The sequence below is a fragment of the Chenopodium quinoa genome, unplaced genomic scaffold, assembly GCF_001683475.1.
Source record: "Chenopodium quinoa cultivar QQ74 unplaced genomic scaffold, ASM168347v1, whole genome shotgun sequence".
Classification (NCBI taxonomy): Eukaryota; Viridiplantae; Streptophyta; class Magnoliopsida; order Caryophyllales; family Amaranthaceae; genus Chenopodium; species Chenopodium quinoa.
Genome location: NW_018745003.1, coordinates 2,504,063 through 2,527,601, shown reverse-complemented (window position 1 = coordinate 2,527,601; position 23,539 = coordinate 2,504,063). Strand labels below are relative to the sequence as shown.

General features: G+C 34.9%; 1 protein-coding gene across 1 annotated transcript; it reads right to left on the bottom strand.

The window, feature by feature from the left end:
* Nucleotides 1-750: 750 nt before the first annotated feature.
* On the bottom strand, nt 751-23,028 carry LOC110707872 (transportin-1-like). Its single transcript, XM_021885940.1, has 30 exons — nt 22,836-23,028; nt 22,144-22,345; nt 18,765-19,052; nt 17,994-18,083; nt 17,784-17,861; nt 17,627-17,707; nt 16,189-16,239; nt 15,978-16,063; nt 14,536-14,602; nt 13,654-13,710; nt 13,529-13,558; nt 13,383-13,442; nt 12,812-12,922; nt 11,360-11,473; nt 9,019-9,117; nt 8,106-8,231; nt 7,954-8,028; nt 7,773-7,844; nt 7,511-7,621; nt 6,985-7,068; nt 6,421-6,528; nt 4,502-4,603; nt 4,297-4,359; nt 4,148-4,222; nt 3,294-3,365; nt 3,079-3,203; nt 2,352-2,403; nt 2,209-2,277; nt 2,023-2,082; nt 751-1,431 (listed from the first exon to the last, which is right to left on the bottom strand). Exons 2-30 carry the CDS (start codon nt 22,336-22,338, stop codon nt 1,348-1,350), a joined length of 2,685 nt encoding a protein of 894 aa, XP_021741632.1. The 5' UTR covers nt 22,339-22,345; nt 22,836-23,028; the 3' UTR covers nt 751-1,347.
* Between the last annotated feature and the right edge of the window lie 511 nt (nt 23,029-23,539).

The window sequence follows — 23,539 nt, the reverse complement described above, 5'->3', positions numbered from 1 at the left end:
AGTAAGAAATCATTGCATGATATCTGATCATTATTCCATGTTTTTAACAAAAAAAAAAAAGTTATTTTTATTAAGAGCAGATTAGTGAAGCAATCGATAGTAAAGTGTACATCTTAAACCACACGTAATGATTATTGTTAAAGCATACTTGAACACCTTACAACAATCAGTGTCTTCAATTCTGCATGCTTGACAAAACAAAACTATATACTTCATACATGGCTAGATTGTGTCACGGTAGCCAACCAAGGTATTGATCGTGTAAATGAATAACAGTAATGGTGGTTTACTTTACGTCATGTGCAGTGTGACGCTAGCAGGTAGCTTGTTAGGGTTGGTATGATGGCTACTGTTGTGCTCTTTGTGGTGGCATCGCATTGCGGTGGAGAGTTTCTGGAGGCGATGGGCAGAACAATATTGCATTGGTGGCCCTCAATCCTCATTAGATGAATTCTCATGGATATTCTAGTATGTGTTTTTGTTACTAGCTGTTAGGTGTTAGTCGAGTTAGAAGAACTGCAGTTGTGAAAAGTTAGCTATCAAAAGTTGATAAATTAGGTGTTCAGATTCAGATTATACACACGGACATCAAATTAGTTGAAATAATTTGACAGTAATCTGCAGATATTTCTCCCATGTCATTAGACTTGCCTAGATATCACCCTTAGTCAATACAATAATGAATAAAAAAACTGACCATATGGTCAAAAAAAAATGTATCACACAGCGCTTTGAACGAAATCTCAAAACTATAAATAAAAGTAACCGACGAGTATATTATTGAAAAACGTATATCAAAATGAATGCAACACATTGTACTTTGATCAATACATCAAACCAAAGATGGTCAGAAAAAGAAGATAGAAATAAACGCTTTAGAAATACATTCATCAAAACTTATCAGACTAGGTACATCAAAACTTGTAGGAAACCGATATTTGTTCCAACCAACATGGTCAAAAGAATGGGAAAAAAATTACCCCGTAAAATGTGAAGAATGTACACGATACATAATACATTGCCTTCTTTCCTAATACAGGAAAGAGAAGCCAACCCTAAACCAAAACTGATATACCCAGTTTACATGTATGTTCCACGCCAAAGATTAAATAATTTGCTCAGTGTCAGAGATATGACTTAGTCGCACCTGGGCACAAAATGCGTTGCTTTGCCTAAAATTGCAACCACCAGTCTTGACGCAGAAAGAATCAAACACTAAAGCCAAATGAGACTTGAGAGATGACAGAAGATTCACAAAGTACAATGCAGTAGCAAACTCTTATACTGCCAAGATACCAACAAAATGCGTTGCTGTCTGCCGGTCTCCATTCCATACCAACAAATCCATTATATTTGATACTTCAACAACTTATCCATCATAGATGGTTCCAAAGATGATATACATTGCTCCCATTGTCCATTTCCAAGCATCTAAAATACAAGAAACAAAACTTAACGTCTGCAGCCATCAAAAGGTTCAACCACACAGATGCGCAAGATATAATGCAAAATTCACACTACATGCGATAAAAAAAAAAAAAAAATGATAGCACAACTTTGGAATTAGAAGATGCATACTGTAGGCTTAAACAAAAAAATTGTCTCAGTCCATATCAGATCAAGGATGTCACAGCATAATAGACTCTGCACATGATGCATCTGGTGTGATGCACACAAAAGCATGATGCATGCAAAAGGAGCACTAAACATGTAATTATTCCTAAACACAAAATTTCTGGTCTCATGTGCTCAAATTGGCAGATACTCTGGGTTTAATACACTAGAACACTTAGATGGTTGTGCCACCATACTCAATTAATATAATAAAGAATAGCATATCGCCATGTCGTATCCGAAGCCTCCCAATATACCCTTTTAGGGCGATATTGTTAAGAAGAACCATATGATGTCATTTTAAAAGTTAATGACAGCAATTACTGAATTAAAATTAATTATTAAAAAAAAAAACATTTCTACAGATATATGACAAAAGAGGGACTACGGTATTGAGTGACTGCAGACCTGTTTATACCCATGCAACACCTGACATACTTCATTATGCAGATCCGGGCTTTTAATTTCCTGTGGTCAAAGAAGCAACAACATTAACAGCTGAAATAATCTATCCTCAAACTCTTCTTGTGAGTTGTGACAGCTTTTTTTTTTTTTTTTTTTTTTTTAAAAAAAAAAAAAAAAAATGCTCCTTACATGCCAGCTAACAATTGCCTTCACCAAGAAGGGAAGGGAACTTAATGCTGCAGTAGGATTCATCTTAACCTGAAAGGAATGACATAGCAGATAATAACATTAAACCAGCAAAGAATTCAAGAGCCAATGTAAAATATACTCACCATTGCACATAAACCTCGAAAAGCGTCTTCTTTTTCTATGTCATCTCGTATCCTGCCACAGCACAGTTGGTTAGCAGAATACCAAACTGCGTACAAATATAATGTGTGTGTGTGGGGGGGGGGGTGGTGGGGTTTGGTGGTGGGGGGAGAAAGAGTGGAAGAGCCCAAATCACATTGGTTTAGTGGGATCAAAATGTGGTAAATGAAAGTTGTGTGCAGACGGGAGAATAATTTTAGTTATCAATATATAGTTATATAATTCTTGATTAAGACGGACTTTCATTAACTTATTGTAAGACGGTTTAAAGTTACCCTTATATAATACAAAAATTACAATTTTCCTAACATAAATTTTACCCTTAGCAAACACTTATAATGTATTAGATTAATCATATTAGCCATCATATCATGTATCCATTAGAAATTATATATTAAAATACAATCAAACTCATTACAAATTAAATGTTACCTTTAAAAGGTTTAAAGTTACTATAAAAAATTGTTAGTTACCCTCAAATTAACCGTCTTACAATACAATTAACGTAAGTCTTCCTTATACAAGACTTATTGTATATAAATAAAGAAGAGTATACCAAGAGGGGAAAAAGAAAAAAATAAAAAAAAACACTGAGATCGACATAGTTTCTTCTGTTCTTAGCTGAGGCATAGAGAACAGGTGAAAAAGCTTAATATGCAAAGTGTTTTGACTTCTGACATTGGTACTTACATGGCCAAAGCACTACACCATGGTTGCATGAAATGCTCCATATACGGAGATACAAGCTCGGGACAGGCCCAGGCAAATCTTCCAAGAGTAATGGTAGCATTCTCTATAAGTGACTTATTAAGCTCCTGATGATGGTAAATCACAAAGTTAAATATATTCATGTATATGAAAGATTCAGAACAGAGCCTCATCATTAATCGAAAAAGGACAATCACCTGTGTATGTTGCAGTATTGGAACTAGAGAAGAAATGACTGTCATTACAACTGGTTTAATATCTTGCTGAGCCTGAAAACTATAGAATGTTAATACACGTATAGAAGCAAGTACAAAACCCAAAAAAGTATTCAAGACAAAGGAAAGTAAGAAGTAACAAATTTAAAGCACTATAGTGGATGGTTTACATTTTGTAATTAGGCTTAGGTAATGGTGTATTATAGAACTACCAAAACTTAAAGACCACCTCATAATTAGACAACTGCTAGAAGGTAGAAGTATTTGTCCAACACAGAGAAATGAATAATCTTATGCTATCCAAGCTTAAGATTTACCAGATTTAGCTTTGCTCAATTTTTTTTTTTTTTTTTTTTTTTTTTTTTTTTTTGTAAATTTTAATCTCTTCTGTAGCTGGTAGTTCTACCTTGAATTTATTGGTTCACCAACTCTTCAATTAGTTAGTGTTATTCAAATTTGTTGGAAAATCTCCCTCAGCTTTAACCTTGAAACCTAATAGCAAATTTGATGTCCAAGCCTAAAATCAATCAAATACACCCACCCATAAACTTTTTTCATTCCTCTTGACAAGCAAAATGTAATTGGGATCGCATCAGAATGAAGACAGCCATGAAAAGGTGGTAAATAGAAATCCAAATCCTTCATCTTCTTTACTTAAGGCAAAGAGCTATGACAACACCAACTAGCACTCCATCTTCCCATGAAACCAAAACACTAACCTATTCCCGGCTAACCAAGACACATTAAAACACAAAGAACACTCACATTGAATAAGATCAATCTTATGTAGTAAGATTTGTCTATAGACTCTAGACACTGGATACAAGTGAGCATACCTTCACTGCTAATTCACCGATTGCCCAACAAGCATTATTTGCAACAGAAATCGTATCTTTTATCTTGGAAATATCCTGAGATTTAAAAGCCATAAAAGTTATTCCCAAGTAAGACATAAATCAAATATTTGAAATATAAACACACTTACCAATTGCTTTGCTGTGATTTCTAAGAACCGTGGCAAGTAAGGGCGGAGATGAACAGGACAAACCTATCAATAAGAACAAATAAGTAAAAATCTAAAACTGGAAAGGAGGAAAAAAATATATCACAGGAGATAGCAACCACTACGGAGGATTGAGTCCAAATGTCATCCTTGTTTTAATTAACAATAATTTGTAACAGCAACTTACTCTTGCAAGGTCACCGAGGAGTGCAAAAGCACTCTGTTGGACATCAGGAGCATCATCCATACAAGATTGCAACAGCAGATCTTTCATGTTACTCTGGGACACCTATTGTATGATTTTTCCAGTACATGTTAGTGATAAAAACAAAAATCGACTGAAGACAAAACAGATTATTCAAATGGTTTAATCTTTGGATGAGGATCTCAAATGCACACATCCAACATGGACAACACCCAAAAAAATATTGCAGATGACTCAATAATTTATTATAATTCTCAATTTCACATAATTTATCAAGAATCCTCTTCAATCAACTTTCAAATCCTTAGTCCAACTTGACTATAGCAAACAAAAATCTAACTTTCTAAACTTAAAACAAACAAGTAATTCCTTGACCTGCACAGCATAGTAGGCAAATTACTTATTATTTAGTAGTTATCTACGATGTAAATTTAGTTGTACAAGAAGAATTAATCTTGCATACTCTTAGGTTTCAATTTCTTACAGAAAAATGACATCTTACCACAATCTAAGTAGTCAATTCTTTATAAGTATCAACAAAACAAAGTAAGGGTTGCGCAAGAGAGGTGATTATCGAGACCTCAAACAGACAATGCATTTAGAGACATCAAAGCATTAATTAAAACATACAACCATCATTCCTGAAGCTATAATGGCTACAAGAAAAACAGCCAGATATCTTATGTATGAAAAATAATTCATTCATTTCAAAAGCAAAAATGTACACATAGAAACTGTTGAAAAATAGAGAGGAATAGAAAGTGCAAAATTCTGCATGGTAAAAAGAAATCTCATGAGTGAATACATGCTTATTGGTTTTTAGAATAAAAGACAAAGAAGCCCCAAATCCCCAGACTTTTGGAGGAATGGGTGAAGTTAAAAGATAGATAGGTTAGGAAACTGGTGAAACAGACTTTTTATTTTAAGGATGGAGGGGGTGAGGAGACAGAAATTTAGTTATAATGATAAGGTTCCAGTAAGAGTAGCTTATATATTGCAAAGGTAAATAAAGGGAAAAGCATTCAAAATCTTAGAGCGCCAGTCTCCTAGTTTACGGAAACCCATTCATACAAATTCTATTAATTTACAGATGTGCCAACTAAAGCTAAAATTGACCTACAAACACCACCCATCTACCAAGCAATGATCCGAACACGACTAATTTATCAATTCAAGATCTCCTCTTCCCCCACTTCTCAAACTTTCCAAAAATAGAAAACATCATTGATGGTTTCCAAATAGACAAATATAAAGATACACAGATAAGAATCATGACGGAACTATCACAAAAGGAGACAGCATTTTTTAAAGAGGAGAGACAAACAAGAGAGGAAAGGAACAATATAGTAACCACGTGAAATGCATGTTTAAGGATCCATAACTTCATTTATAAAAGGGACCTAAAAACAGCTTAGAGCTCAAAAAATCACCAATAAAAAATATAACCACCCCCCGGAACTCGGCAAATCACTTATGTCGTAGCCATATTTTGATAACACTTACCTAACTTTTCAGCTACTAAACATAACACACACACACACACACACACACAAAAAAAAAAAAAAAAAAATTCCCTAGCTACAAACCCCACCAATAACAAAACACTTGTGCCAAAACCTGGAGAGGGGGCAGTACTATGGATGTATAAGCACACAAAACACAAATACTATCTTGATGTGTGCAGCAAACTTGCCATTCCAATCAAGCTTAAATTACAAAGCGCGAATCAACATAATTCAACAATGCGTTGGCTAAGTAATCATTAACCCAACCCCCCAACAAAAAAAAAAGGAAGAAAAAAGTAATTATTTTAGAATGAGTGTTTTAATGGAAGGGGTGGACGCAAAGGATGACAGGATGAACTAGTATATAGTGTACAATAGCAAAAGACAGGAGATTACCAAACTCTCTATGCCACTGCCAAGGCCCTCTACGAGTCCAGAGAGCAGATCCAGAGAGCAAACAACAAACTCTCTATCATACTGAACACCAGTTGTAGTTGGATTGACCTAAAATGAAAATATAATTAGCACAACATTTTCAAGCCAAAGCTTTTCCATATATACATCTAACAAGAAACAAGCAAGGGATAAAACTGATATGAAATGTTGGTTAAAGATAACAAATGGTTGAACTGGGTATCATAGACCATCTGTTTCTAAACAGCAAATCCATACCCCGCAACTCAGGCAAGAATTATCATAGCCCATGAGCCCATCTGTATTTAATCATTTTGAACTGGGTATCACATTCAAATGTTTGTTTGCAATAGATATACAAAATACACCAACTTAAATATTATTTCCAAATAACTTCATTTGATAAGGAAGATTTCAAGCTGACGATTAAGTTTAATGTTAATGATTTTTTGCAATACTACCGCGAAATATGGCATGAAGCAATGTCTTATCAACCAAACAAGTATGGATTGAATCAGAAACAATAGCAAAATTAAGATGGCTAACCTTTGCCAATTGTTGCGTCTGGATGATGTTTATGCACCTCTGAAATACAGGCTCAGCAAACTGAGAAAATCCTGGACCCAATGCCTGAAAAACACGCTGTAAATGTCAATCTCCGTTTTATTTTTTTTTATTTTTTTATTTTGGAGTCTACAATTTTATAAATAAATTTTAAAAAATCTGTAATGATGTATCTGTAGCCCACTTTTAAAATATCCTTATGTTTTTTTCAAACAGCTCAAGAGTAAGCCCATAAGTTTCTAAGTATTACATGTCCCAGAAAATTAAGGCATGCCTTTTCTGACTCTGGACATTGTAAACCAATTCGACAGAGAGTGTTAGTATCATAATACACAAAATAAATGTATACAGACAACACTAGGTGCACAAATCAGAAAAAATTTCATGAAAGACCCCACCTATCCGAGGGAACATAGAATTGGAAATCAGTTTGCTCTTTCAACACAAACCTCAAACACCCATTTTATGTAAATAAGGTAGCTAGCTCTAAACAGAATAGTGGAATTACCTGTGCTATAGATGTAAAGCACTCAAGCAATGGGAATATATCCCTATCAAAACTGGAAAGTTGTTGCCACTTCGATATCAGCGGAGGCATTAGGATTTCTAGATATCTAGGCTGCAATTACATACAGCAAGACTTATGTTCATTAATACATATGTTGATTACAGGATAAAAAGCTAAATTTAGCATAATAGTGAAGTGAAGCACATGATGGAACATAATAAAAATGTTGATAGAGCAATAGTGTTCTAAAAGAGGGGCTTACCTGATTTAGCTCCCCTCCGACAGCATCAGCTAAAGTTCCAATAGCATCATAAACAATCCTCAAATTTTTTTTCTACAGTAAGTGCAAAAGCAGCAGATACAACAACAGTTAAAAAGAGTTTCAATGAGAGGATCATATGTAGCAAAAAGAAAAAGGACACTCAGACAACAAAATAAAGAACCTGATATTTGCCAAACGCGCACATCAAGTGCTGCAAAATAATTTCTAAGCGTGGTGCCAGTTCTTCAGCAGCTTCCTACAAAATAAAGCACCAATAAGATGTAAGGAAACACCGAAACTCCGTGAAAAGGACATGAAAATTACAGCAAGAACCTCTTCAAGTGTTGCAAAAGCTGAACAAGCAGCTTCCTGAACACGCTTGTTTGTATCCAATATTCTTCGCAGAAGACCCATTAACACCTTCTCAAATTGTTCATTGCCGTTTTGATCACCAAGGCCCTGCAATTATACAAATAGGCGCTCAGAATGCAAAACCCTAAATAACATTTCAAGTCAACTTCTTAAGATACGAAAGAATAAAAGTCAATGCAACTCAATGATGTGGTAAATTAACAATATTGTCAATAAAAATAATGGTTGCCATCCTTTGATACTAAAATACTTTCCTACGGGTCTTTAAGAAAGAGAGAGAGAGGAAGGGAGGGGAGGGGGGGGGGGGAGCTTTCTTAATATGTTGATTGGAGATGAACAGACTACATCCAGTTCCTGGCTACCGTCAAAATAATCAGGATGAATCTTTCTACAATAGTTATTAATAAAAATAAAATCCACCAAAGTACCAAACATTGAAAATTTGAAATAAACTACATAACTTAAACAGAAAAACCAAGCATCCATGCTAAGAGTCTATGACACACCCCCACTCACCAGTACTTCCAACTTCTACGTTCTAGATGCACTTTACACAATTACACTAGCAAGAAAAGACCTAGATTAAAGTTTATATTCTACAACGAGTTTCAACAATCAAGGAACACAGTGTACTAGGCGTGTCATATAGCATCTAGATAAAACCTGTCTTCGGCATCTTCCCTATAAAAGGATACCATTCACTAAATATGAAAAAACCCAGTGCAACATTCACTTCAACTATGTGGATCATAAAATTCCATTAAAAACATTTAATTTAGAATATGCCAACATGTCATCATATTGCCTAGCGAATAATACAAAGTATCAAACAGCTTGGCTCAATCAAATATCTCATTACACAGAGACACTATACCTGAACAACAAATTTGCTAAAACGAGAAAGCGTCCAACATGAAATGCTCCGTATAAGAGGAAATTTATCATCCAAGAGAGGAATAAGAAAGCCGACAATCTGCAAATAGAAAAGCTCACGGTAAGTTAAATTAACGAGGGGGAATAGACAGTGATGTCATAGAGTTAAAAAGGTATCCTGCATGTTAGGTTGAAAAGATAGAAAATTGAGAACAGCTGAAATAATACTACGTAAAAGATAAAGAGTATTTAAACAAGCCCTGATGTATTCCAGTTCTGTGCAAGAAAACAAGCAGCAAATTCAACCACTTCATAGTAACACCATAACATCTTTCAATCTGTTCATCACTTATTGAATTTCCCAAAAAAAAAAAAAAAAACAATCCATCAAAAGAACAGATCACTTTACTTTGCTACCCCTTCTTACATTCAGGAAGTGATAGGAAACTGAAAATAGGATAACCCAACAAATTATGTGCTTGATTGCTGATAAATCCAGCAGTCTAATCTATCTATCTACACCACACAACATCAGCATCAGACTGCTACACCAACCCCACACCCATACACACTGAAAAACCTCAAGAGTGACGAGAGCAACCCAAGATTCACAACAGATTATTTGGCAAGTGGAAGTACAATGCAAGGAAGGATACTTTTTAGCCAATCTGCCACCATAATCACACAGAATAAATATCAGAAGACGTTGACCTAAATCTTCCTACATAGTTACAGACTTGTTGCAATGCCAACACGAATTTATAAAAGACGGGTATGCAATTTAAAATTAGTACTTGTTTTCATTTCAGACATTATGTTTATTATCAAAAAATTACTAGGAACTCATTTGCATACTGACTGATAGGTGTTGCCAAGAATCCACTTCCCATTTTACATTTGGAGTTATAATAGGAGGCCATAGTGCAAAAACTAGAAACTTACAGGCTTCCAGCTCCCGTACTTTACATATAAACTCCCTCCATTCCAAATTGCAACACCAACCTTTGTTCAGCCATTTCTGAATGATTGCAAGTTCGCAACACTTCCTGATTTGCCATGGTACCACTACTATTTTATTATTTCTCTCCCACTAACCCCACTCGGACTAATTTCAAAGCCCTCATTAACCCAAGTTGCAGAATGATATATCATGTACTACCAGCCCATTAACCTAAAACTACATGCAGTTAGAAGTACTCTGAATTTAGAAAAGGCGGGATTAACAAGCAATTATTCTTTACATCAACTTTGGATTGCAAGCTATGATAAGTGCTAACTTTATCCAACTTAGAAGTTCAAACAAAAGATTGCATTGATCTGGGATATTTAAATCATTAGCAGCGGAGTATTTGATACCAGGGCCCACTGCAAATGGCTTTGTATAGAATGACAACACTAGAAGATCTTAGTCAGCCAAACACTTCCAGCAAAATGAAAAGAGACCAACACATTTATCACACAGACAAATTTTAGGGAATGAAGGTTCTAACAAAGGACTATGATTCGATATGAATGGAATATGCAGAAATGGATTATTTCCCCTCTGATGTGCATCACCATGGAAAGAATGAAATGATTAAAAACCCTGTCCAGAGCTTTTTGGGTAGCTCGCAAATGTAGCCAAAGGCTAAGTCACCTTACAAGGAATCAGAATCCGGGTAAATGGATTGAGCTGTTTATGGATGTCTGGGTTGCTCATAAAATCTTACAAAAAAATGGTGTAATAAGTAAGGATTGGATTGGATTAAATAAGCCATAAGGATTGGATTCAGGTTAAAATTTATCTGTCAAGTTCAATTCTCTAGGTAATTTTGCTTTGGTTAATACCAGCTCTGTGCTCTACCCAGTAAACATCTAATTTTTTCACGATTGTATGCTTTGGTCTTCAGCAGTAAGCCCGTGATGATAAAGGGTACTGAAATTAACATATAACAGTCATCTGCCAGATAGCCAGTTTGCCACACAGGCATACACTGACAGCTTTAACAATCCATCCCCTTAACACCTCCAAACAACAAAGCAAAGCATGTCTAGAATGTGCTGAATGTATACCAGCCCTGTAAGCAACAGGCTTGCCTTTTTCACTGACTTTTCCCTTCTCCCTCCGACTGGTTTCAGGGATGCTATCAAACAGCAGCTAGCCCAACCAAAAGGGTTGCATCATTCATAAAGATATGGATTATGCAGAGAAGCCACATAGTCAAATACATTACTAAATTTCCACATAAATGCAAACATAACGCGATGAATGAAGATTTAAAAGTATAAACTGCTCAAATTGTACAAGAGTATCCACAACCTACATGCATAAATCTGGATACATGATCAGAAAAGGGCATTACCTCTGAGAGATGAGGGTACAAACCATTAATACAGCCCTCACCAACAGCACCAATAGCTAAAACAGCAGCTTCCCTCTGTTTCCAGGACTCATCATCACTAGCTGATAAATTAGCCTACAGAAAATGTAAGTATTACACAATTAACGTTATGCAAACCTAAAATTAAAAGAATTCTATTGAGATAAAAACATAAATGTTATGAAGAAAAGTGGTGAATTTAGACTTTATTCCCAGAAAAATTGCAAAACAATATGCTAACAAAATTGAGTGGGATTTTTATTTTTTATTTTTTTTTGGGGGGGGGGGGAGGATGGAGGATCTATTTGCCCTAAATAAATTGAAAATTAAATGCACACCAATACAAAATCATCAAAGGTCACATATATTATGTGCAAACTCAAAAGTTAAACCAGTACAGTTCTACTGGATATCAAATCAAAAGTAATCATGAAATCAGTGACTACTACTCCAAAGAGACCACCAAAACCACTGCGTTTCAAAAACATCCATGAGGAAGGGGCAGAAACCGCATAATCACGATCCAGCAGTTCCCAAGCCGGGGTTAAAAAATCAAATAACAGCAAACATCACATTTCAAATATTTTGCTCTCCTCATCCTGGCTGGGCCAAATTAAAACCTCCAAATTATTTAGAGCAGCCCCAACTACCCCAAAAACAAACATTCCAACGAAAGAGCTGACACAGAATGAAGTATCCATTGTCAACTGCTGAGATCTCTCAGAATCCAGACAAAGCAATAGACTTGTTAAATATGTTAAAAAAAACTACAAAGATAATAAATGGCATAAAAACCAAGACACATAAGGATCCATTTGGTCATGAGCCGTTAAACAGAGACATAGGCAGAAAATACATCCAACTGCTAAGACCTCTCAGAATCCAGACAGAGCAATGAGACTCCTGTAAAATCGGTTATAAAACTAAAAAGGTCATTTGTGGGATAAAGACCCAGGCACATTAAGGGTTTCTAATATGAACTGGTACAGCATGAATCCAAATGAGAAATCGGTGCTTCACTGACTTGTGGATAATTAAATAAAGAACAATTCCAATTACCCTCAAATTATAACTCTTTTTAGCTTTTGTCCTAAAATTATATGTGAAACATTGGACTCAGAACATTGTGCAAAAATTCATAAATTCACAAGGGGCCAAAATTCAGAGCAAAAATGAATACCATAAATAATAAGCATTTACATAAAAGAACTTGTAAACTTCAGAATTTTCATAGATTCCAATCAAAATTAAATCAGTTGCTACCCTAGCTACTATCTTACAGATCCCTCTCACAAAATCAATAGCTACCTACTTGTCAAAGAAACAAAATAGCTACAAAGAACTTGTGGGAAAACACAACGATCAAGAACCAAAAGAAGAAAGAAGGGAGAAAAAAAAGGTCTAATACTCTGTTTCATCACAAGAATAGGTTACCTGAATTAAAGGCATAAGTGTAGGAAGAATATCGTCCCCAAACACATTAGAAATGATATCCAGAGCAGCTGCACTACATTTTCGTAGATTCCATACATTAACAACATCGTCCTGTGCAACAACAAAAGATGAAAAAGTTAAGCAATGTGCTACCTCTAGGACAACAACAACAAAGCCTTAGTACCAAAATTATCTGGGGTCGGCTAACAATAATTGTCATAAAGAACCGTCCACAAAAAATGGAAGAAGGAAAGAAAAGTGGGAAAATGAAAGTAGTCGAAAATGGAGAGAAAACATAGTGAGCAAAAAACAAGGGCAGTGTAAAGTCAAAGCCCAACAAGAGGATATAAAAATAAAATTTGAGAAGGTTTTACAAAAGAAGGCTAAGAAGAGATTAAAAGAGAAGGAAAACATGTAAGTAAAACACATACAAAGTTTGAGAAAATCTTAACAAATGAAAAACATGCTAGTATGCTACCTCTAGCAACATGAAATTAAACTTCCTAGGAATCATAACAAAAAGACATGTATGGTTTTTATAAAACAAATGTAACAGGATCAAAAAGCATACATCTTCCTCAACCTCCTCTGATCCATGTAGACGTGATGAATGAAACCGGGGCTTCAAATCCTGTGACACCATGTTTTAACATTATTCTAAGCATCACAATGATAAAAAAAGAAGATCAAGACAAAGTAGCTACAGACAATAAGTACCTGATCACGATCAGGTACAGATTCATCCTCCTGCAACCACATGTTTTGAAAACATGTTATACAAACCATACACTAAAGATTTCAATTTTCAAACACCAATTTTAACAACAGCACAACAGTCTTACCTCTGCTTCAGCTATTGTTTCGTCATCATCAGCATACACCATATTTGACAACAAAACCTACCACAATGTACAGTCAATTAAAAATAATTGTCACCTTTCATCAAACAAAAGACTAACTAGGATATATGAAGAGGACTATGGACAACCAGAATATTTTACTAGAGATGAGAATTTTAAAAGACTAAAGTACCATATGAAAGCTTTAAAATTAAAGCAACAAAACACGTGCACACATGTGTACGTGTGTGTGTCCACACATAGGGGAGGGGGAAAATCCCCTGCAATGTTGCTTGAAATGCCAAGCTGTGATACTGTTGAGTGTAAATACATCCTTTTTCACATGTTCATAATTATAAGCTACAATTTTTATAAATGAAAATGCATGTTTTAAACAAAGCAAGCTTGATGGAAGTTTATAAACTTTCAGTTCAAGAACCTTAACTATTTGCATATTCACATACATAATTTTAGAGTCAAATGAGAAGACAAAAGTTTTTTAGGGTCAAATGAGGGCAGCTCAAAAAGTGAATCAGCAAAAGGGTAGGGTTCCGTTATGAGCTTCTGGTGCAACATTATAGTCATGTGAGTGTACACTCCCTCTATAATTTCATTCTTAATGTTTGCCTTTTCAACACTCTGGTGTAAATCGTTGACAATTCATGTCTCTAATTACATATTATAAATTATAGTATGATAATTTACATTGAAACGCATCTATTAGGATTTCAAATGACTATCTTTTTTACCTTTAACTACATGAACAATAAACAGGAAAAGCCAAAAAATACAGAGAAATTATGAGTTAAAAGTGCAACTGTTGTTCTTGCATTTCAGCAGGCAAAGTACTCCAAAAGGAAGGGAAAAAAAAAGGCCAAGTCTTACAGGAATAAGACGAGGTAAGAACTCCTTCAAGTTCTCAGGTGGTAATTGAGCATCACAATAAGCAGACCTGCAACCCATCAATGATAATCCTTTTGTAATAAATGCACATAAACTGTGAATGCATGCTATATAATATGCAAAAATAGCAAAAACAGAGGATAAGTAAAAGAATTCAAGAGGCTTGCTCTCTCCCAAGGTGTAAACCAAACTATCACAGACACTCAATTGTATTCAGCATGCCTTCGCCCCACCCTAACCTTCTTCATTTATTAAATCCCTAACTTTTTTTTTTTTTTTGAGGAAATTAAATCCCTAACTTATTTCCCAAGCTACCCATACCTAACTTATAAACATACTGCCTAAAATGGCCCTCCCCTTACATCAGTTCATTGCACAAACATCATCAGCGGAGAAGAAGGTCCAAAGCTCAAAGCCACAAAAGATAATCTGCTGCAACACCATCTGGTCTCCCAACCTTCCTAAAGTATGATGGACATAAAATGTCACATATTGATTGACCTAATTTCATGTTCAATTGGTGTATTTAGGGTTCAACCATTCAAATGCCAAATCTAATTTCAACCAATGCTTCTCATGGAAATCAACCTATGAGGTAGTCATACTTTTGGACACTCTAATTTAAGTGTTTCAGATCATGTAGCATAATAAAGTTAAAATCAAGATGGGAGATCTTGTTCACTTGGGTGGATTGGAGGGAGGGAGGGAAGGGGGGATGGGGGCTGGAGGGGATTACGTGCCTTAGCTGTATTAGTATCTCATGTGGAAGTGCAAGATTCAGCTTATAATCTTATCCCTCCAGCAGATTTTATCACCATCCGCACAAACTTCACTCCTCATTCACCACTATTTAATAGATATCTTAACATAACAATGGATGTTAAACCCTAAAACCTGTATCAGCTTCTTACACTCAAAGCACCAACGTCCCAAAAAAGGTTTAAGTCCTTCTGTAGTTCTGTGCACTGGTTGTTTAGCAACGTTCAAACTAATCTGCAGAACATGCTAGGCTTCATGATTGTGAAGCAGGACTCATCTCTTGCATTTGGGTGGCTAAAGCCTTCATACCTTTACATTGTTCGTTTCATTTTTTCTTTACAGATACAGTGGGCTTGTTCACCTTCATCCTCATTAAATTTGTGGACCTATTCAAAATATGGGGGAACAAGAAGGGAAATGCAAAACAAAGCTACATATTGGGAGAGAATGGAAAAAAAAAAATTGATAATATGCCTTGTATTTCTATAGCACTACTCTACAATAGCTTTCCACGGATGCTCCTTGATGATGCAAAGTGTGACTAGAATGCTATTATTTCAATTGACCTTACTAGAAGACTCATTGTCATCCATCAATTCCAAAAAATTACTTCAACAAAAATATATTACTACAAATCTGGTTTAATTTGCTATGGACATACGTACCAAAATTCACAAGCTTCCAGTGCAACTTCATCATCACCATCCTTGTTGACTTGCAGCATGTATTCTATGACATTCCTCAAATGGGGCTGCAGTTTTGCATACATTATTGTGACTACTTTCCCTTATCCAAAGCCCATAGAAAACAAAAATGGAGAATCAAACTTTTTTCAGTGAGCAAAATAAAGTCAGTCATAGGAAGCAAGATGCTAACCTCAAGAAATGAGGGCTTAACTTCAACTAGCTGAACAAAAGCTGAACAGACCTGCTCAATGTGAAAGCATCAAAATCTTTTGGAACAGGCACAAGATCCATAAACCTTAAAATATGTCACATAATATGGTCGATATGATGAAATTTCAAATTATATATAAAGTGGAACTATCAGCCAAAAGTGCAATGTCAGTACACATAATAAAAGGTAGAAAACAAACAAAAAAAAAAAAAAAACCCGAATCTCATTACATAATTGGCATTTCTCAGAAATTAAAAGTATCATGTAGCTTGCCTGCTAAATTCAGTATTCTTGGACAACACGAACCAGTTGACAATTACAACTTTCACATTAAAAAGGCTATCCCATCAAACACCCAATTCTGACAAACAATCCGAATTTCACAGTTCTCCCATTTGATGACAAGCCATATACCCCTACACCCCCCATATCTGAGCTACTTTGTTGTGATCAGAACACTTCAAACTTATTGTCTTATTCCAATATGGTTAGGTATTAAAAATTGTTTTTGACACTTATTTCTCTTCAAGCAAGTTTAGTTCCTATTATATATATTCATTAATAACCAGAGTAAATGTATACCTTCAAGATTGCAAAAACAAGAAGACCAACCTTCCAATATCCAATTCCTCTGAAGCATGTTTTCAAAAAGTATTCATATTTAAGAGGGGGGGGGGGGGGGGGGGACACACATATCTAGCTATCTATATAAAAGAGAAACATTTCTAGATTACAGGGGGCACCACATAAAGATGACATGTCACAAATAATTAATTAAAATGGGCAATCAGTAGGATTTTATATCAGCTAAAATACATTAAAAGATTTTCAGATAAAATATAAGTAGAGTTGAAATGTTGAAATTATGTTAAACCACCTAAGATTATTTAGTTAAGTAAATAGAGTTACTTTTGGCAGACAATTTGAAAATTTAATAAATTTTTACAGGTAATCACAAAATTTTAGTAGAATCACTTGTCCCCTGGTAATGTAAAAGCTAAAAATACTACTAATTCGTATACAATATGCTCACACAAATTCTTGTATGTGATGCCTCACCATTAATTGATGGTGCGGCGAATTTAAATGATGTTTGCTATCCGTGTACGGGTAACTGACCATGAAAAAATGTGATTATTGACCATGCATTTACAGATATACTACCGAGCAAATATGAGGACGCTGATAAGCAAGGTTACCGCTATTGAATCAAAGGGGTTATTGATGATTTCGCACATCAACGAGCAAGTGATATATCTCAAAAGAGTACTTTCAATCAGCTAAGCTAAACGAGGTTAATATGGTTATATGGGTCCAGCTTTCACTGTTTCATGATTTTATCAAAATAATGGCTCATTATAATACAATTAAATTTGTGAGCAGGGAGACTAATCAAACGATGACATGAAAGACTTACCAGTTTTCGCACCTCCGGAGAAGGATCATTAGCAAGAAGAAACAAGCCATGGAGGTATTGGTCCATTGACGTATATAGATACTGAAACCAAAATCACATACATAAGGCAACATTGAAAACCAATTCATCTACAGTGTGAAATTGTCAAGAGACTTACAGATGGCATTAACATAATGTATTGATTGACTGAATTCAATGCAAGCTTCCTCAGTAAGGCATGTGGTGATCGAAAAAACTGTTCCACAGGATAGACAAACAAAAAGAAAGTAAGAGAGGCCGATACACATGTTCAACAGCCCCAACAAATTGCAAAAATTCTAACATGATATAGGAGTGGAAAAGACAATAAAAGCAAGCAAAGAATTACCTCAAACAATTTTGGAAGGAAAATGTTGATTGGGCGTTCAGTCATCCCTGGAACATCTGCATCAAGCACTTGAGGTACATCTTCACAAACCTATTATATCACATCCTTACTTTATGTCGGATATATTTCTAGTGATATGAGAGTAGTTGTGAATTATAACTTAAGGCATTAAAGCGCAACAAGTAAAAAAAAATTAAAGTATTCAATTTTGAATTATAATTAGTTAGCTAGTTGGATGTCTTTTACTTTCGAAAGATAATGACTTCATATCAGTGCTGACTTCCTAGTTACCCATCCCCTTGATGTCCATGCTGAATTACATCAAATACAGGATCAGTAATGTTTAATGAAACACTACTGCAAATACAGCAATCAAATTCAAGTATTTTAGAAACACACAGAAGATTACCAAGAAATATATATAGCTAATGGTCCATAAAAGTTCAACCTTATGGCTCAAATGCACTTTTCATAGAGATGAAGGTAATGGCCAAAGAGCCTAAGATATGGATTCTAACAAGAGCTACATCATTAGAAGCAGTAAGGCATTAAAACTCAAAATAAATTCAATGTTATTATTTTTTTTTACGAGTCATATAGCTTTCAATACAAATTCGATTGAAAAAACAAGAGGTTCTAAACAATTATAATCAGATTATCAAACAAGAATATCTCTATATGGTACTATGGTCGTGAATGAAGCTTGTGAATGACTATCAAAAGAGCAATTATTAGATTTACTGTTTTACATCAACCAAAGCATAGCCGTACCTTTGATAAAGCATCCATAGCTCCTTCAACTTGATTGGGATCAGTACTGCCTAAATAAGTTAAGAGAGCCTGCAACAGCTCAGGCCAACCAATAACACCCACCAGCTGCACAATAACACTAATAATGGTCCCAGCAGTTGTGCGAATGTGCCTATCAGGTGATCCTAGACAAGGCAACAGCTGTGATTTTATATATTGCTGATTAGCTGGGGCCATAGTATTAAAAACAGTTCTAAGATTATTCTTCAGGAGTAACCCAGCAGCTTGCCGAACTTCCACAGGTTTTATCTGCAAGGATAAAGGAAGCAAATTTAGAGAGTTGTTCATCATTCAATCAAAAAAATAAGGATTGACAAGCAAACAATACTGAATAATAATTCCGTCTGATCTAAATGTGCAAAACACAACAGTAATGAGTAATGACAGCATTTATAAGGAATACGATAAAAAGTATCTACCCTAAAAGGAGAGTAGTACTTTTTACTAAGAAATTAAGAGAGAGAGAGAGAGAGAGAGAGAGCAACAACGAAGAAGAAAGTACAGAATAACAGCAACTAGTCCTCGCAGAAAATTGATACAACAAGAACTAAGAATAAAAAATTAGAGTACAATCTATAGGAATACAGCGTCTTGCAAGGGAATCAGAATAATAAGAGATGATGAAACTACAAGCAGATGTGGATTTATGTTGAAGCACAGGGTGTGTGCTACCCCCAACCCCAAAAAACAATCCCAACTTCGAATTTTGCCAAAAAAAACATCTTGTATCTAAGTTTTAAATCTTAACACATACTCCCTAAGCATATATATATATATATATATATAGTTAACTCAATTGGTAAATCAGTTTTTTTAGTCTTGCTAGATCAAGATGCAGCTTTAATTTGTGTAGTAAAGATGCATATGTTAAGATGGATGTGTCGCAACACGTTGAGGGATAGAATTAAAAATATAAATATTCAGAGGAAAGTTAGAGTAGCAGATAGATATTGAGGATTAGATACGGAAGAATTGGTTATTACTGGTTTGAGAGACTTCCTGGAAAAAGCACCAGTAAGGAAGTGGAGGGTTGGGGTAATGGAGACCTAAGCATAGTCAAGACCAGAGATAACTTAGATGGAACAAATTAAAAAGGACGTGAAGAGAGAGGGCTTAGTAAGTGATGTAGCATTAGATAGAAGTGAATGGAGGAGAAGGATCTTTGTGAGATAACCACATGACAAAGACTCTCGGCTCATGCAATGACACACATCACTATCGGCATTTTACATTTAATTTTAATAATAAAAAGACACTAACCCACTGTATTTTTCTTACATTCCCTAAAATTATTTTAAAATAAAAAAATTCCTACTACATCCTTTTAAATTTAACTAATATCAAATATACCTGGTAAATTGTGTGCCAAAGAGGAATGGGGATTTTATGCAAAGATTATTATGTTATTCTATACTTCCTTTGTTTCAAGTAAGTGAACACAATTCTTTTATCACGTACATAAATTCAAACACGAATATTTCAAATTATCATATTAATTTATTTTTTTTAAATGATCTTATGAAAGTACACATTGAAAGGAATCTAATAGGATCCCACATGAATATGATCACAAAAAACTAGTCAAAGTAGAATTTGTAAATAGTGTCAAAAGGTCAAAACATGTCAACCAATTTGAAAAAACAATTTTTAAGCATTTCATTCACAAAAGCTACGAGAAACAAAAAAAAAGAAAAAGGTTTTCACCATTTTTATGTTTTGAGAATTTGTAATTCAGTGATTCCCCGGCCTATTTCACATTTAACTTTTCGTTTCTTAGCATCATACGTTGGTGCTACCCACTCCAATATCCTAGATCAACCACTTATTGCAAGCAAAGTCAAAAATGGTTTACAAAGCTTATACACATGATATTTTAAACAAGAATTCAAGGTCCACACCAACTCTCTAAAAAAAATTATTCAACAGCTACTCGAATGTGTTACTCACAAACAGAAAAAATGTGGCCGTATACAACCCAACACGAATCCTGCTAATACGGGCATGAAATATGGTCCGGACACACCATGATGACATTACGTATGGCAAAATTGCAGAAGATTTGAAGCAATCCGACAAGTACTTCATCAAAGTCAACTCCTTTAATCTCATTAAGAATGATGATGACAACTTATATTTTTATTGTATTTATTAAAGTGTTTTAATTGAAGGGGAAATTCTATAGGACTACCATAAGACCAATGTTGCTTTATGATACTAAATGTTGGGCTTCTAAGCAAAACCACATTAAAAAAAATGGTATTAGTTTATAAGGATATATATTTGTTGTATCCCCGTACTTGTGACCAAAGCTAAGACGGTGTCTACATGTCCAAAATATTCAAAAATGACGTACTGGACACTCAAATGATCAAATCCGTACCCATAATAGATATTCATACCTGTGTCCATGTACATAGCTACTTAGACATTTACTAAAGCAATGCAGTTAACTTTTTAACTATATTAGAGCTCTAAATGACATTGTTAGAGGTAAGATCTTTAAAAATATGCAATGTAAATGTTTGGTGATAAACAAAATTATCAGTAGACTCCTCCTACAAATTTTTAGTTACTCCCAGCTAAATCTAGAGGCAAGAGCTAGATATATCCATGAGTATTTTTTTCACATTTTTATCAATTGTGCTCATTTAAATTTCTCCAAATGAGTAAAATTAATAAAATGATCAAAAAGACCCTACCTAGCTCTAGTTGTACCTTGGAACAAGATAAAGGTGCTAAACTTCTTCTATGAATAAGTCAAACAATCTCAACTTACCTCGTTAACTCACCAGATGTTATTCAATAATTTCTCTCCTCTCAAACACAAGTCAATAATAGCTTAGCTTGAAAAATGAAAATTGAATACCATCGGTTAAACCAAATCCCAATACATTGAAAGAAATCAATTATGTGAAACTTCTGAAGACAACCTAGCAATCTAGCATCACTAATCAATATAAGGAGCTCCCAAAGATATATAGCCTGTTAAGATAAATTTCCCTTACACAAGTTGAGCTTAAAAGTCAAATGGAGCAAATTCACTATAAGCATGACAGAAAAAAATTTATAACTATTTTAAATCCCCAAAAAATCTGAAATTAAATTACCTTGCATTGGCTTCAAAAAGAAAGACAAATATAATTTAACAAGTTTTTGCATAGTTTAGTGGGCATCCACAAATAACACAATGAATAAATCATCAACTAATTATAGTATTCCCTACACTTCAATCAATTTCACAATAATAACATAAAATCATGAAAATCAATCAAAAATATCAAGAAGTAAAAAGCAATTGAAGGAGAGAAAATTGACAAAGATGCAGAGAATGGATAGATACCTCAGCATGTGACAAAATGAAGGCGAGGTAGTTATTGAAATCCGGAAACTGTGAGTAATGTTGCAACTGCTGCCAAATCTGAGTTTTATCAGAATTTGGAACAGGTGACATTTGCTGCTCCAATAATCCACATATCTCCTTGATCCCTTGCTCTTGTGGTTGCCATAAAGCACCATTTGTTGCCAATGCCGCCATCACTTCACTGGTTAAAGAACAAAACGGCAATTCCAGGTCAAATATCGAAATTATTGAAATCCCCAATAGAATAATTCTACTCCCTAAAGACTATGTTACAACATTAGTCCGCCACAAATGTGCATACAAGGCCGTCCCTGAGCCGGGCCAATAAGGGTGGCTGCCCGAGGTGAAAAAGGCATGTTTTTATAGTTCCATCTTAACATTTAAGGATTATAAACAAAATCCTGCAACATATTAGCAACTAAGTTTGATTCAATTATCAAATTAGGGTCGAAAAAATGCATAAAAATTCAACTCGCTTAATAATGTGAATAGCAACAATCTATCAATGAAATCGCTCAATATAATCAATCATTACTTCAGTAATTATTACCATTAGTTCAATAATCATCATTATAAGAACCCTAAATTGACTATACTGACAATTAAATCAACGATAAACCCTAGATTGTGAAATTAATATTCGGTTATTAATAAAAAAAAACATATCTTACCTTAGAAGCTGCTTTAATGGAGGAGAAATAGCTCAGAAGCCGCTTTAATGGAGAACTCAGAGTACGCTTCAATGGAGGAGAGAGAAAGAGAGAGGAAGAAGGGTGCAGCCTCGCGCGATGCGGACTAAACGTGAAAAAATACCGAAGAAAAAAAAAAATGGAGGAATACTAATGACACGTGTATAATGTTAACTGCTACGGCCTACGGTCCTACGGAGTACAATACGTCTTAATAATATTGATACCAACTGTCCGGATGCTTTGACACCGGATCGTGCAGCGCGCTCTTGTCTTTTGGCGACAAGAATGCAAGTCTGGTGTGAAAATGGGGCTCATGAGCACAAAGCAGCACAAGGGGGCAAAAGTATCTCAAGCAAGCATGCGTCTATGGGTAACGAGTGTAGAATCAGCTTGTGACGATGGATAATTCAAAGTGGGCACAAATGAGTCCGACGACAAAGGGAGTTTCTTGAGAGGTTCTCTTGGTTTGAAGGGGATAGTTTAAAACAATGGCAAGCACAATATCAATAAAGGCTTAAAAACAACACACAAGTTTCAAAGCAATATGCAACCGGATAGGGAGCTTGTAATTCATTTTCATTTTTTTTTTTATTCTTACTTAATATGTGCTTTTTATACACGTAGGTTTTGAGATATGAAATGTTACATAACCGAGTAAGAATTATTAATATAAAGGCAACCAT